This window comes from Oryctolagus cuniculus, chromosome 1 (assembly GCF_964237555.1).
Source record: "Oryctolagus cuniculus chromosome 1, mOryCun1.1, whole genome shotgun sequence".
In the NCBI taxonomy this organism is placed as follows: domain Eukaryota; kingdom Metazoa; phylum Chordata; class Mammalia; order Lagomorpha; family Leporidae; genus Oryctolagus; species Oryctolagus cuniculus.
Genome location: NC_091432.1, coordinates 128,089,903 through 128,105,925, shown reverse-complemented (window position 1 = coordinate 128,105,925; position 16,023 = coordinate 128,089,903). Strand labels below are relative to the sequence as shown.

Genomic DNA, 16,023 nt, shown 5'->3' with positions numbered 1-16,023 from the left:
GTGCCCAGTGAAGCCCATTCCTTGTGGTCAGACACCTAGGCTTGGGCACTGCTCACCTCCTGCCTGGATTTCTCATGGGGCATCTCCATGTCTTGCTTCTCTCCTGTCCACACTGTTGCCTGCAGACCCAGCCCGTGTCCTGAACATGCCCCCTGTCATCTACGTGCCCGTGGGAATCCACGGCTATATCCGCTGCCCTGTGGACGCAGAGCCGCCGGCCACTGTGGTGAAGTGGAACAAGGATGGCCGCCCACTGCAGGTTGAGAAGGTGCCGGCGGGACGGATGTCGGGTTTCAGCACAACAGGCACCCTCCTGATTCTTGCTTTGCTTTTCATTTATCTTATTGGAGAGGCAGAGAGACTGCTGGTTCACTCCCCAGCTAGGAACTCAGTCCAAGTCTGCCACAGGATGGTAGGGACCAAACTACTTGAGCCGTCACTCATGCCTTCCAGGGGTGGGCACTTACAGGAAGCAGGAGTTCCAAGTGGAGCCAGGACTGGAACTAGACGCTCTGATGTGGGATGCGGGTGTATTAAGTGGCATCTTGAGTGCTATGCCACCCATCCTCACTCTCCTCATTCGGATTCTGCTCCTACTTCCCCAAAACAAACCTGTGGGAAATCCTACAGCTGCTTCCCACAGGGGTCCGTAGTTGGCAATTTTCTGTTCTCCCAGGGGGACCTAGAGGAGCTTCCACCCCGCGCCCCGACCCCAGGCTGCTCAGGTCCATGCTGGAGGGAAACTGGCTGAGGGTCTGTCTGCTCCCTGACCACGGGTGCCTGCTCTGTTCTCTGTGTTGGGCAGAACCTGGGTTGGACCTTGATGGAGGACGGCTCCATTCGAATCGAGGAGGCCACAGAGGAGGCTCTTGGCACTTACACCTGTGTGCCTTACAACACCTTGGGGACCATGGGCCAGTCCGCCCCTGCGAGGCTTGTCCTGAAGGTGAGGCCCCGGGGCTGCGGGCAGCCTCTGTGGGTGTGGAGTCCCACACGCCTGACCTGACGTGCGTGGCCGTGCTCTCCCCAGGATCCCCCATATTTCACGGTGCTACCGGGCTGGGAGTACAGGCAGGAGGCTGGCCGAGAGCTGCTCATCCCCTGTGCGGCTGCAGGGGACCCCTTCCCCGTCATCACATGGAGAAAGGTACCTGGGCTCTGGAGCTCCTGGGCCGCAGGGGAGGCAGTGGGGACGCAACTCGCCAGAGCAGTGGGTGCCCTGCGGAGGGGTGGTGGAGGGTGTGGGCGGGGCCTCTCTCCTCACCTGCGTCCCTGCCCTGCCTCCTCCCTCCCCCTTGTTTGGCCAAGGTAGGGAAGCCCAGCAGAAGCAAGCACAACGCCCTGCCCAGTGGGAGTCTCCAGTTCCGCGCCCTCAGCAAGGAGGACCACGGAGAGTGGGAGTGTGTGGCCACCAACGTGGTCACCAGCATCACTGCCAGCACCCACCTCACCGTCATCGGTAAGTGGCCGGGGCAGGGGAGGGGCTTTCCTAAGTCAGTCCAGTTCGTGAGCCCAGAGTCCACCTCTGGACTCTGGAAGGGGACGGGCACATGGACCCAGCACCCACCTGATGCAGAAAAGAGGCCGCTGTGTGGTCGGCTGGGTCTGGTGGGGAAGCCAGGAGGAGCTGGAAGGAGGGAGGGTTGACCCTTGTGGCATCACGGACAGGGCACCAAGCTGAGGGCTGAGGGCTGGGCCTGGCCGAGGAGACCAGGGCAGGAGGAGGTGACTGGTGCTCCCATTCCCGATGGCCCCAGGACCCCAGCCTGTCCCATTGCGGCCTAGCCTTCTGGGTGCTGAAGCACAATTCCTCTGGGCATCTGCCACCAGCTTTAGCCTTTGTGCGTCCACCTCATTGTTCCCAGTCCAGCTGCCCGGGGCTGTAGTTTCTCCAGGCCATGCTGTGGGGACTGAGGCTGTTGGGGACCTAACACCTTGTCCAGTGTTACATCACTCAGGTCCACATGGAAGTTCCTTGTTTTTGTCCCCCCTTAATTTTTTTATGTAGTGATTTTCTTTATTTGAAAGGCAGAGAGAGAGAGAGAGATTGTGTCTCAATCTGCTTCTATCTGCTTGTTCACTTCCCAAATGCCCACAACAGCCAGGACTGGGCCTGGCTGAAGCCAGGAGCTGGGGTCTCCATCCAGGTCTCCCACATGAGTGGCAGAAACTCAGCTACCTGAGCCATTCCTGCTGCCTCCCTGGGTGTGCATTAGCAGGAGGCTGGAATCGGGAGTGGAGCTGGGACTTGAACCCAGGCACTGATGTGGGGTGCTGGCGTCTTCACTTCCTCTTCCAGTGGTGGCTCTCCTCCTCTGCCTCCTTTCTTCTTCAAAATATTTATTTATTTATTTGAAAGGCAGAGTTACAGAGAGAGAGAAGGAGAGACAGAGAGAGAGAGAGGGATCTTCCATCTGCTGGTTCACTCCCCAAATGGCTGCAACAGTTGGAGCTGGGCCAGGCTAAAGCCAGGAGCCAGTTCTCTGACATGGGTGCAGGGGCCCAACTACTTGGGCCATCTTCTACTGCTTTCCCAGGCACTTTAGCAGGGAGCTTGATGGAAGGGGAGCAGCTGGGACTTGAACTGGTGCCCATGTGGGATGCCGGCATCCAGGCGGCTTAACCCGCTATGCCACAGCACTGACCCCACAGTGGTAGCCCTTACCTGCTGTGTGGTGCTTCCTCTCACACCATATTCTCTGGAAGGAGGCTGCCTTGCAAGGCCAGAGGACTTCACGGGAGTGGAGACTCTGGTTTTGCTCAGGACCTGAGGGCTGAGGGCCTGTGGGCTGGCCAGAGGGGCCACTGGGTCTGACCTGGGGTGAGGAGGGTCCTGCCTTCCCACCGGCCCATATTCCTGAAGCTCTGTGGTCTCCTGCTGGCCAGAGAGGCTTCCCTCTGCAGCCTGACCCACCTGTACGGCCTCAGAGCTCCACTGTTCCTCCTCCCTCCCTGGAGGCGCTCCCTCGTGGTGCTCCATGCTTCGGCCTCTCTTGGGTTCCCCACAGCAAGATGATGGGGTCTCCCTTGGTCTCCAGGCACCAGCCCCCACGCCCCGGGCAGCGTCCGGGTCCAGGTCTCCATGACAACTGCCAACGTGTCCTGGGAGCCGGGCTATGATGGGGGAAGCGAGCAGGCATTCTCAGTCTGGTACGGACCTCTGTGAGTCAGCCCCGCATGCTTCGCTCTCTGCTTCTCCTCCTGCCCCACCTAGACCGTCCCCGGGGGGAGGGCTGGGCGTGAGGAGACTGGTTCTGCACCTGCCAGGCCTGCAGACCGCGAGGCGGGTCTGACGGTGCCTGGGCCCCAGCCTGCAGGTTGGTGACGCCTGCTTGGGTCTTGCCTGGACCGCCCAGGGTCCTCTGCTGCTCCTTCCTCAGCTTCAGCTCCTGCCCCCTGCTTTGTGTCCCGCTTCCTGCTTCTTCCAGGTCCCTCTGGGGTCTGAAAGAGACTCCAGTCTTCCGGAGCTTTGTGAAACAGCGCAGCCTGACATGTAGCAGAGTCTAATTGTTTATTTTTAAAATTAATTTGATTGAGAGAGACACATAGAGAGAGCTCCTATCTGCTGGTTTATTCTCCAAATGCTGGTGACAAGGGCTGGGGCTGGATCCAGCTGAAGCTGGGAACTGGGAACTTGGTCCGGGTCTCCCATGTGGCTGGCAGGGATCCCATGACTTGAGCCTTGACCACTGCTTCCCAGGGTGTGCAGGGAGCTAGTCAGGAGCCAGAGCCGGGTATTAAACACAGGGACTCCCATATGAGATGTGGGCATCTTGACCGCTGGGCCAAGCTCCCCTGCTGAGGTCTGATTTTCTTCTGTCCCTTGTTGGTGGTCTCAGGAATCAGAGTGGTGAAGCGGGTGCTCACCTTCCTGGCCTTGTTCCAGCATCTGCATTGTCTCTCTGGGATCCTGTGTGTCTCCCTGTTACTCATCTAGCCAGATATGGTGACATGAGGCCTCTTACCAAGCTTAGGGCCCAAATACTCAGCCAGGGTGGTGACAGCAGGTGCAGAAAGGGTGGAAGGAGAAGCCCAGTGGACTTCCTATCACTCTTGACCTCTCTCCCATGCTCCTGCCCCGAGCCAAGAGCAGTGCCTGATGGACCCTGAACAGGGAGGGCGGATCCCCTTACTCCCTCCTTCAGACCCACACTGCCTGGGCCTGAGCTGGGGACTAGGAAGGATCAGACTCCAGAGGGGGACTCAGAGGGACTCAGGGAGACCCCTTGATGCAAGGGGAGCTGCGAGGAGACCCTGCCCCAATTCCTCTCCTGTTTCCAGGCTGAGTGGCCTGGGAGTTCTGGCTTCTGGGTAGGCGACCTGCACCCAGGGGTGCGAGTTGCACACAGACCACCTTCCCATCCCTTCTCTCTGTCCCTCCTGAGGCAGGGTGGGGTGGGGAGGGAGTGGGGTGCTCCAACAACCCCGGCCAGCAGCTGCCGCAGAGAGGCTCCTGGCCAGGGAAGGGTGCTGGGCGCGGCGGCGCCTTCTCTGCAGAGTGGACGGGCTGGCACACAGCGGCGGGCGGGCTCTGGGCGTGGACTGGGTTTCCTTGCTGCTTGTGCTGCTGCGCATCTGCCTCACTGCATCCACGGTCCTCACTTGCTCTGGGCAGGGAAGGGCAGGCAAGGGCGGGTGCCAGGGTTGTGGAGGAGGTCTCCGTCCCTCCTTTCTTTCACTGCCGCTCACTCTCCGCCTCCTGACTCAGGCATTTGGCACTGGCTTCCTTTTGCTATGCTTTTGCGCTGCCTCAGCTCACCCTCCTGGGCATACACAGTAGAGCCTTTAAACCTAGAGGGAGCCCTGCGGGTACTGGTGCCGCTCTGGGCTGCAAGGAGAGGGCCAGTCCTGCAGGGACACGTCGCCTCCCTGTGGTGATGTGGCAGTACTGCACCTACAGCTGGCCAGCTTCTATGTCTACTGGGAGTCGTTGTGTGTGGGGGGTGCCTTTAGGACAAGGGGAAACCCTTACCCTCGGTCTTGGTACTGCTCCCCATGGTGTGACCTTCCCCTTGACTGTCATTTCTAACCCTCAAGACCTTAGGGATCCTGGCCCCACGGTGGGGAAACCCCTGCTCGTTTTGGTCATAGGCCCTGGACGTCCTCAGATGACCCAAGTCTGACTGGACTGAGTGAGCCCCCCGGGGTTCCTATGGCTTCTGCTGTTGACCATCTCAGGGCGGGGTGGGCAGCTGAAGTCACCAGGGTTCCTTCTCCAGACGTGCTGTCGCCAAGTCGCTTATCCTCACATTCCAGTGTTCATCCTTTCCCAAGAAAGCCCACTGGGAGGGTGATACCCAGGGAGGGATTTCCTCACGACACAGCCGGTGTTCTGTCCGGTGTGTTAAGCATGGACGTGCACCTCAGGATCCCTTTCTGTAGAGGACCTCCCGGTGGTGGTGGGTGGCCTGGTGCTGGGAGGATTGGCTCAGCCAAACCTGGGCAGGCTACTCCAACTCGGCCATACCCTCTTGCTGCCCTCAAACCTAGGACTGCCTTCTCCTTGGGGACCCTGCGTGCACTCTTGTCTCTCCAGTATGACCCACCCCACCCCTTGTCCCCTGTCCTCTCTTTCTCTTTTGGCCAGGATGAAGCGGGCACAGTTTGGGCCCCACGACTGGCTGTCCTTGCCAGTGCCCCCGGGCCCCAACTGGTTACTGGTGGACAGCCTGGAGCCCGAGACAGCATACCAGTTCAGCGTCCTGGCCCAGAACAAGCTGGGGACCAGCGCCTTCAGTGAGGTGGTCACTGTGAACACTTTAGGTAAGGCTCTAGGGCCAGGATGCTCTGGGCTCCTTTCCTGGTGGAGCTGAGGTAGGTGCAGGTGGTGAGGGTGGTGGCCCGGGTAGCTTTCAGACATGGTTTACTGTGTGCCCGGCGCCTTGCCAAGAGCTCTGTAGAATTGTGCTGTGTGACCTCCCATGTCCTTCTTTGGGGTTTGCCTGGTCTCCCACAACGGAGCACTTTCGGCCAGACTCCTGTTGCTTCCTCTGATGGAAGCAAGAGGCTTAGAATTTTGTATGTGGCTTCAGAGAGAAGGTGGGAGGCAGAACAGGCTTCACCCGGGGAAGTGGGGACCATGACTCTGCCTTTCCCAGAATCCTGTCCTTCTCGGCTACCCTGGTGGGCGGCCACTGGAGCGAGCTCGCCCCCAGCTCCAGAGCGCCACCCCTGGGCCTCTGGCCAAGAGGGGAATTAAAAGATGGAACAGTGTGTGTTGTGAGAAGGTATTCCTAGTTCCTTGGAAGAGAGAGTGGTTCTTTGACATTTAATTCTTTCTTTTCTGCGGTTCCCACTTTTTCCTCCTTTTGAGGAACAGGTTGAACATCCCTAATTTGAAAATCTGAAATGTGACAGCTGACATGATGCTCAAAGTGTTTTAGATTCTTGGAGCATTACAAATATTGGATTTTCATATCAGGGATGCTTAACCAGCAAGCACTATGCAAATATGAGGATACCTCAGAACGTTTGTGGAAAAATGGAATTAAAAGGTAGGTTTATTCTGGTGAAGAAAATTTTGAGATCCGTATGTAAGAGGGGTTCTTCCAAAAGTTTGTGGAAAATGTATGTTGTGAAAAAAATGATGCATTGGGGCTTGCACCATGGCTCACTTGGTTAATCCTCCGCCTGCGGCGCTGGCATCCCATATGGGCGCCAGGTTCTAGTCCCCATTGCTCCTCTTCCAGTCCAGCTCACTGCTGTGGCCCAGGAGGGCAGTGGAGGATGGCCCAAGTGCTTGGGCCCCTGCACCTGCATGGGAGACCAGGAGAAAGCACCTGGCTCCTGGCTTTGGATCAGTGCAGCACTGGCCGTAGCGGCCACATTGGGGGTGAACCAATGGAAGGAAGACCTTTCTCTGTGTCTCTCTCTCTCACTGTCTATATCTCTACCTGTCAAAAAAAATGATGCATTGATTTCAAAATATTTTGCGCCAAAATAAAATTATCTAATTGTTTTCTTGGGTGATTTCTAAAATTTATTTAACTGAGAGGCAGAGAGACAGGGAAAGAGAACAGAGAGGGAGCTTCCATCTGCTAGTTCACTCCACAAATACCCTCAGTGGCCAGGAGGCTGAAGTCAGGAGTTGGGAACTCACCTTAATCTCCTGTGTAGGTGCTAGGGACCCAATTACTTGAGTCATCTTCCCAGGGTGCACATTAGCAGGAAGCTGGAATTAGGAGCGGGAGCTTGGAGTTGATCCCGGGTACTCTGATGTTGGGCTTGGTAATCTTTTTTTTTTTTTTTAAGATTTATTTATTTTTTTGAAAGTCAGAGTTAAACAGAAAGAGTAGAGGCAGAGAGAGAGGGGTTTTCCATCTGATGTTTCACTCCCCAATTGGCTGCAGTGGCTGGAGCTGTGCTGATCTGAAACCAGGAGCCAGGTGCTTCTTCCAGGTCTCCCATGTGGGTGCATGGGCCATGCTCTACTGCTTTCCCAGGCCATACCAGAGAACTGGATCAGAAGTGGAGTGGCTGGGTCTCAAACTGGCACCCATATGGGATGCTGGTGCTTCAAGTGAGGGCGTTAACCTGCTACGCCACAGTGCTGTCCCTCAAACTTGGTAATCTTAACTGCCAGGCTAAACATGCCTCCCCCAAACTTATCTTTCAATTCTGTTTTCCTCATACTCTTTTTTTTTTAAAGATTTATTTATTTATTTGGAAGTCAGAGTTACACATAGAGAAAAGGAGAGGCAAAGAGAGAGAGAGAGACAGAGAAAGAGGTTTTCCATCTGCTGGTTCATTCCCCAGTTGGCCGAAATGGCCGGAGCTGTGCTGATCTGAAGCCAGGAGCCAGGAGCTTCTTCCAGGTCTCCCATCTGGGTGCAGGGGCCCAAGCACTTGGGCCATCTTCCACTGCTTTCCCAGGCCATAGCAGAGAGTTGGACTGGAAGTGGAGCAGCCGGGACTTGAACTGGTGCCCATCTGGGATGCCGGCACTGCAGGCAGTGGCTTTACCCGCTACGCCACAGTGCCAGCCCCCTCATACTCTCTAAAGCTCCCTTGAATTCCAAACACTGGTGGTCCTGTGCACATCTAACATCCCAGCTGTGTATGACCCCCTCATGGCCGTTCTCTGATGAAGCCCCTTTGGATCAGGAGGACTCCTTTGGGCGGGCCTCTGGTTCCCATGTGGGCAGGGCAGCTCCTGCGACCTAGACTTTCCTGATTGCTGACTTCTCTCCCTGTCCTGTGCCACAGCATTCCCTATTACAACTCCAGAACCCCTGGTGCTGGTTACCCCACCGAGGTGCCTCACAGCCAACCGGACCCAGCAGGGCGTGCTCCTGTCCTGGCTCCCGCCTGCCAACCACAGCTTCCCCATCGACCGCTACATCATGGAGTTCCGTGTCGGGGAGCGCTGGGAGATGCTTGATGACGCCATCCCAGGCACCGACGGAGAGTTCTTTGCCAAGGATCTGTCCCAGGTGAGGGCGCTGCTTTTCCTTGCCTCTTCTTCCCACATCCTGGAAGTGCCACAGCTCTTCCTAGAGCCGTTGGAAGCTTTGAGTGACCCACCTTGGGCGGATGAGACCAGGCCATGTACCAGGCCTCCCTCCTCCATCTCCATGTACCAGGCCTCCCTCCTCCATCTCCCAATTCCCCAGACTCCTTAGGTCTCAATCGCTGAGGCCCCACAGATCCAGGACGTGAGGAAGACGAGAGGCCCCCATGCTCATGGGAACACTGACGTCAGCTCCACGCCAGGGTTCACACGGCTTGGGCAGAGGAGGTCTGGAAGGATTGTCTTCTGAGTCTGCCCAGTGGGGCACGGAGGAAAATACCTTAACGTTCATGTTGGGATCCCAGCATTCAAATGTTGGGATCTCTGCAGCCAGGGAGGGGAAGCAGCTCATTTCACAGATACTGATGATCCCTCTCTGTCTTCTCTGCCTTGGTTCTCACTTAGTGGTGTGCTGGAGCCAGTGCACAGCGGCTCTCCAGAGTCCAGGCTGCCTATGTCTTCCAGTGGTTTCAGTGCCCTCATGTTCCTACTTGAAATCAGCCATGGGGAGGGTTTTTATACCACAGCCATTGGCCCATGCTACCAGCCAGTCACCATTAAACACGAACTAGGGCTTCCGTGCTCCTGGCACCCCACTCCATGGGCGTTTCATGGGTAGGACCAGTGTGTAGGGGGCTCTGGCTGTCTTGGGTTGTTCCTCGGTTGACTGGGTGTTGTCCTTGGGGCTACAGGACACATGGTATGAGTTCCGGGTTCTGGCTGTCATGCAGGATGTGATCAGCGAGCCCAGCAACATTGCCGGCGTCTCCAGCACAGGTACCTGGGGCTGAGGGTTCTCTTACAAGTGTGGGTATGTGAGCCCCAGAGCCACATGGGAATACCTTTGTGAAATAGCTAATACAAGGAGGCTTCAAAAGTTTATAGGAAAGTTGCATTATCTTGTTTTATAGATTAAAAAATATTTATTTGAGAGACAGAGAGAGAGACAGACAGAAAAAGAGAGATTAACAGAGATAGTACTTGCATTTGCTGGTTCACTCCCCGAATGTCCATAATGGCTGGGAGAGGGTGAGGCTAGAGGTCAGGAGCACAGAGATCTCCCTCGGGTGGCAGGAACTGAACTCCTGAACCATTACCCATTGCTCCCCAGGGTCTGCATTAGTAGGGAGCTGCAGTCAGGAATCGGACCTGAGGGCAAACTCAGGAACTCTGATAGGGGCTGCCGGTGTCCTAACCAGGATGTTAATCGCTTGGCTGAGTGCCTGCCCCTGCACTAATTTTTTAGTTTCATTTCCCCACAAATCCTTCAAAGCCCCCTTGTGTGGCAGGAGAGGTTGGATGGGAAGCTAAGGTAGTGTCTCGTTCATTCAGCTTTTTAAGTCCATCGGTCCTGTGCTTCCGTGACACGTGGTTTCCTGCCCAGCTACAGGGCTGGTTTTCCAACAGTCCTATTAGACAGCTGTAGAAGGAAATTCAGCTAATCTCGCCATGCTGGTAATCAAAAGGAACTTGATCCCAGTGCTGCTTGCTGTATGTTTTCTGTCCCTCTACTGATGTGCTCAGCAATGGAGGAGCACAGAGACAACAGGTCAACAAGTGTTTATTGAATGCCTATTATAGGCTTCTTTGTAATTATGTGGGTCTTATTTGGAACGTTGCTGTTTGGTGTGGGTTCCCTCCCTTCCTTCCTCTCCCAAGATGTTTTCAGGCTAAATAAAGCCAACTCCCTAGCATTTTCTCCATTTATCTTTCTTACTCTTGGCCCTGGTCCCATTTCTACACATCTTCTCTGCAGTTATAATTACCAAAACATAGCAGGGTCCCTCCCTGGAGGAAGTCACGTCTGGTGGGGAAGGAGGCTCTCTGCTTCGTAAGCACACGATGGTGCCCTTTCCTTAGGCTCCTTTCCCGGGACCAGGGGTAAGGATTTCTGCTGGGAGTCTCAGGCAGAAGGACCCATAGGAGTCCAGAAGTGCTGAAGTTGTGGGTTGGGAGGAGTGGCAGAACTTGGGGGGCATGAGGGAGGGAGGGGGTGTGGAGTGTGAGTTCTGTGTCACGTCTCAGGCTTTTCTGTAAAACAAAGTCACCTCCTATAGGCAAGAGATCCCAGGTCACTTCGACCTGGCTTCTCTCCAGGAAGCAGCCTCAAGGAAGTGGGGGAGCAGGAAGATGTTTGCTGCAAGGCTGGGGAGAAGCCTGGAGCATTTTGTGGGTTCATTGCTGCGAACCATTCTGGACTCTGCAGCTTGGTGCCTGGCTCCCGGAAGGAAACGTGCCACCTGAGATGATTCCATGTGGGCGGATGAGGTGGCAGCTGCCTCAGCCTGCCCCGTGCTGAGTCTCCATTTCTGAGGCTGCAGCATTCATATTCCACTCTGCCTGTCGGCACAGTCTGGATTATTTTTACCCTTTATTGTTATCGACACGGCAGTGAGTTCTGGCCACATAGAGCACAGCGTATCGATTTTCCCTCTGGTGAACATGGAGTAGCACTTACCCATGTCACTGTCCTACACTCTTGTCACGGAGGACCGGGGTCTGCCCCTGGCTCTGCCGCCAGCCAGCTCTGGGAGTTTGGGTGTGATGTGAGGCCTGGTTCTTTATCTGCAAAGCGAGGGCCTTGGAGCCACCTCTGCTGTCCCTGCCAGCTCCGGCATCCTTCCATGCCGAGACAGCCTGTGCTGAGTGAGTTCAAAGATGGTTGCGTCTGAATTCAAAGTGCCTTCCCATCTCGGCTCTCATTTTGTAAGGATGGCATGGTGGAAGGCAGATGGCATGGTGGAAGGCAGAAGACCCAGGACTGGATGTCAGAATGGCTGGGGTTTTGTTTGGGCACCTGTCAGCAGCACAGCCTGCCAATCACAGAGCCGTCCTTTAGAAAACGGCAGCAGTCAGTGTGCTCTGGGTCTGCCTCAGGGGGCTCAGGGGGCGAGGCCTGAGTGAGTGCCACACAAGGCTAGACTGGCACTGACTCACGCCCCTGGAGGGTAGGCTTTGGGCACGTTCTCTACAAGTCACGTAGGGACCACTTGATGTCTGCCACCGTGCCATGTTCTCCCTTTCTCACCACCGCACAACCCCTTCAGGTGTCGGAGTTGAGCACAGAGCCTCAGCTCTGGGGACTGGGCGTCAGGAGCAGGTGGAGGTGTGGGGATGGGGAGGAGACTCATGCCTGTCCCCGGCCCTCCCCCAGATATCTTCCCTCAGCCGGACTTGACGGAGGATGGGCTGGCCCGGCCTGTGTTGGCTGGAATCGTGGCTACCATCTGCTTCCTGGCAGCTGCCATCCTGTTCAGCACCCTGGCTGCTTGCTTTGTCAACAAGCAGCGCAAGCGGAAGCTCAAGCGCAAAAAAGGTGGGTGTCAGCCCCCTTCTTGCCCGCTTTCAAACTCTGCCCCTCAGGTGAGTGGGGCCCTTTTCAGAAAGGATCTCGGGGTCATGTGGATAGAGCTGCCAGTGGGACTTGATTTGAAAGAGGCATGGTGTGGAGCATCTGATGGGGCTGGGCTCCACCAGGGGAGACATAGCTGACCCAGAGCTGGACCCAGAGCTGCCAACCTGCGTCAGGTCTTCTTGGCAGCCAGGTGGGGAGGCCGGCAGTGTGGACTCAGGCCTAAGTGGGTTCTTTCTCCTCTCCTTTTTCCAGACCCTCCTCTCTCCATTACTCACTGCAGGAAGAGTCTGGAGTCTCCGTGAGTATTGTGCTGTCGGTGGAATCCAGGTAGAAGGCAGAGGCCAGATGAGGGGAGACCATCGGCCTTGCTCAGCCTATTTCAAGAGTTTCTGGCTTTTTAAGCTTATTTATTTAAAAGGGAGAGAAGGAGAGAGAGCGAGCAAGAGAGGGAGTGGAAGCTTGCTACTTTACTCTCCAAATGGCTGCAACAGCCAGGGCTGGGCCAGGTTGAATCTAGGAGTCTGGCACTTCATCTGAGACTCCCACGTGGGTGGCAGGAACCCAAGTACTTGGGCCATCATCCATTGCTTTCCCAGGCACATTAGTAACAGAGCTGGAATGGAACCAAGGAGCAGCTGAATTGGCTTTCTGATATGGGGGTGCTGGCATTGCAAGCAGTGGCTTAACTGGATGTGCCACAATGCTGGCCCCTATTTGTTTTCTAAGCAGTTTTTTGTTTGTTGATCCTTGTGTTCATTTTAATTTGTCCACAAAGACAGAGCAGTGTTGGTGTAGATAATCTGCACTAGTGTGCAGTTAACTAGTGGGTTAACCGTTTGTTTCCCAAGAAGGTTTCTGTTCATCCTAGCAGATCTGCCATCTCTTATTTTTTTATTTATTTATTTGAAAGACAGAGTTACAGAGAGAGGTAGAGTGAGAGCGAGAGCAAGAACGAGAGAGAGAGAGGTCTTCCATTCCGCTGGTTCACTCCCCAAAGGAATGCAACAATCAGAGCTGATCTGATCCGAAGCCAGGAGCCAGGAGCTTCTTCTGTGTCTCCCACACAGCTGCAGGGGCCCAAGGACATGGGCCATCTTCCACTGCTTTCCCAGGCCATAGCAGAGAGCAGGTCGGAAGTGGAGCAGCTGGAACTCGAACTGGTGCCCGTATGGGATGCCAGTGCTGCAGGCTGGGGCTTTAACCCCCTGTGCCACAGTGCTGGCCCTGCAGGTGTGCCTTCTTAATATGTCTTGTTTAAGTCCATATTAAAATGAGCTTCTGTTTGTTGAGCAGCCTGGAAACAAACCTGGAGGTGTGCTGGGCCAGTGTGTCAGATATAGAGCAGGCCAGAATAAAAGTAGAGATGAGGGTGCTGGCTCAGAAAATGGACAGTACTTGTCTCGACAGTCCAGAGGTGGCCAACTGCATGCTCCCCAGGATGCGCCGCTCGCCTTTCCTTCCCAGGTGTCATTTGCTGTTCGTTAGGAGAATGGAAGGCAGTGGTGGCCGGTGAGTGACCCCAGCCCCACTCCTGCTTCCTCTCCTGCAGCTTGTCCTCTGGCAAAGTGAGCCCAGAGAGCATCCGGACCCTGCGCGCGCCCTCCGAGTCCTCTGATGACCAGGGCCAGCCCGCGGCCAAGAGGATGCTGAGTCCCGCCCGGGAGAAGGAGCTGTCCTTGTACAAGAAGACCAAGAGGGCCATCAGTAGCAAGAAGTACAGCGTGGCCAAGGCCGAGGCTGAGGCTGAAGCCACCACCCCCATCGAGCTGATCAGCAGAGGGCCGGACGGCCGCTTTGTGATGGACCCCTCAGAGATGGAGCCCTCGCTGAAGAGCCGGCGCATCGAAGGCTTTCCCTTTGCGGAGGAGACTGACATGTACCCTGAGTTCCGCCAGTCGGACGAGGAGAATGACGACCCGCTGGTGCCCACGTCTGTGGCTGCCCTGAAGCCCCAGCTGACCCCTCTGTCGTCCAGCCAGGAGTCATACCTGCCTCCACCAGCATACAGCCCTCGGTTCCAGCCCCGCGGGCTGGAGGACCCTGGCGGTCTGGAAGGTCGGCTCCAGGCCACAGGCCAAGCGAGGCCCCCAGCCCCCCGGCCTTTCCACCACGGCCAGTATTATGGGTACCTCAGCAGCAGCAGCCCTGGGGAGGTGGAGCCTCCGCCCTTCTACATGCCAGAAGTGGGCAGCCCCCTGAGCTCGGTCATGTCGTCCCCGCCCCTGCACACCGAGGGGCCCTTTGGCCACCCCACCATCCCAGAGGAAAACGGAGAGAACGCGTCCAACAGCACACTGCCCTTGACTCAGACACCCACAGGGGGGCGCTCCCCTGAGCCCTGGGGCCGGCCAGAATTCCCCTTTGGGGGGCTGGAAACTCCAGCCATGATGTTCCCCCACCAGCTGCACCCCTGCGAAGTGTCTGAGAGTCTGCAGCCCAAGGCCTGCCTGCCCCGGGGACTGCCCCCCAGCTCTCTGCAGGTGCCCGCGGCCTACCCGGGCATCCTTTCTCTGGAGGCGCCAAAGGGCTGGGCAGGCAAGTCGCCCGGCAGGGGCCCCGGCCCCGTGCCCCCGGCCGCCAAGTGGCAGGACAGACCCATGCCGCCTCTGGCGAGCCAAGGGCAGCTAAGACATACCAGCCAAGGTATGGGCATACCCGTGTTGCCTTACCCCGAGCCGGCCGAGCCGGGGGGGCATGGCGGCCCCAGCACATTTGGCCTGGACACCCGGTGGTATGAGCCCCAGCCCCGGCCTCGGCCCAGCCCCCGGCAGGCCCGGCGCGCCGAGCCCAGTTTACATCAAGTGGTGCTACAGCCCTCCCGGCTCTCACCTCTGACCCAAAGCCCCCTCAGCTCCCGCACCGGCTCCCCTGAGCTCGCCGCCCGCGCCAGGCCTCGACCAGGCCTCCTGCAGCAGGCTGAGATGTCAGAGATCACCCTGCAGCCGCCGGCCGCGGTCAGCTTCTCTCGGAAGTCCACGCCGTCCACGGGCTCCCCGTCCCAGAGCAGCCGCAGCGGGAGCCCCAGCTACCGGCCTGCCATGGGCTTTACCACCCTGGCCACCGGCTACCCCTCCCCGCCGCCGGGCCCAGCCCCTGCAGCGCCTGGGGACAACTTGGACGTGTTTGGACAGACGGCTTCCCCTCGGAGGATGGGGGAGGAGCTGCTCCGGCCAGAGCCCCCAACAACGTTACCTACTTCAGGGTGAGTGGGAACTGCTTTCTCTCGCCCAGCCTCACGGTCAACTTCCTCCCCCCCATTCCTCGCCCCCTCCACCCCCTCCATCAGCCGACGACAGGGCTTGTTTGGATAGCCGCAGCATCCCTTCTGGAGAGGAGTTCCGAGTTCTGGGGTTTCTGGCCGTGGGCGTCTGGTCACTGGGGTGGGGGCCAGGAGCCCAGCCCAGAGCTCCCAGGAGGCCCACAGAATACTGGACACACATGGGCAGGAGAGGGTGCCTGGCATTTTACAGGGGCCTCTTCTGTGGGCACCGAGACCCTTCTGGAGTTGAGGGCTCTCTATGTCCCTATGACCCTGGCCTTGGGTGCTGGAGTGCCCAGAGGTGGCCCACAGACCTCGTGTCCAGTCTCCTTTTCTTTGCTGGCCCCTTCTCCTTGCTAAGCAGGACTTGGAGGCTTGACTTCCCTTGATTACCAGGCCAGGGCTTCCTGTCCCCAAATCCCTGCTCTTGGCAGCCCTGGTGTGTGCCCGGACTTCAGTCCCTGTCCATGGCCTGTCTAGGAAGGGTGCGTCCTGGAGGCCGGGAGAGAAATCTCAGGCCTTGAGTGCCAGGGGCCAACATTCCACACCCCCTCCCCACCTGTGTGCGTGCAGGAAGCTGCAGAGAGACAGACAGACAGATGTGCTCCCACCATCAGCCCACCAGAGAGGGCACCCTAAAACTGTAGCAGCTGGTATTCCAGGTACCAGAGTCAGCCTGGACACCTGTCTGTGCCTCTTCCTCCCTCACCCCCACCCTCACCCCTGCCCCCTTTTGAAGTCCAACTTCCTCCCTGCTTGCCCTTCTTCTCCATAGTCTGTGGCTAGACTGGCCTTACTCAGAAGGGCCTGCCAGGACTCTGTGGTGAACCCTTGGCCACCCCAACCCTCTCCCCCTCCTCTCCCACTCTCTCTCTCTCCCCCTCTCTCTCCCCCTCTCTC

General features: G+C 57.2%; 1 protein-coding gene across 4 annotated transcripts in view; it reads left to right on the top strand.

The window, feature by feature from the left end:
- IGSF9B (immunoglobulin superfamily member 9B) overlaps window positions 1-16,023 on the top strand; it is a 58,543-nt gene that overhangs the window by 23,089 nt on the left and 19,431 nt on the right. For 3 of the 4 annotated variants that reach the window (XM_051834507.2, XM_051834508.2, XM_070065666.1), the window contains exons 8-18: window positions 126-268; window positions 806-946; window positions 1,031-1,147; window positions 1,309-1,459; window positions 3,039-3,162; window positions 5,588-5,763; window positions 8,206-8,432; window positions 9,202-9,286; window positions 11,664-11,825; window positions 12,117-12,162; window positions 13,414-15,066. In XM_051834507.2, the coding sequence (XP_051690467.1) occupies window positions 126-268; window positions 806-946; window positions 1,031-1,147; window positions 1,309-1,459; window positions 3,039-3,162; window positions 5,588-5,763; window positions 8,206-8,432; window positions 9,202-9,286; window positions 11,664-11,825; window positions 12,117-12,162; window positions 13,414-15,066 (3,025 nt within the window). The remainder of the gene's footprint in view (window positions 1-125; window positions 269-805; window positions 947-1,030; window positions 1,148-1,308; window positions 1,460-3,038; window positions 3,163-5,587; window positions 5,764-8,205; window positions 8,433-9,201; window positions 9,287-11,663; window positions 11,826-12,116; window positions 12,163-13,413; window positions 15,067-16,023) is intronic. The other variant, XM_008248366.4, reaches the window with a different exon arrangement.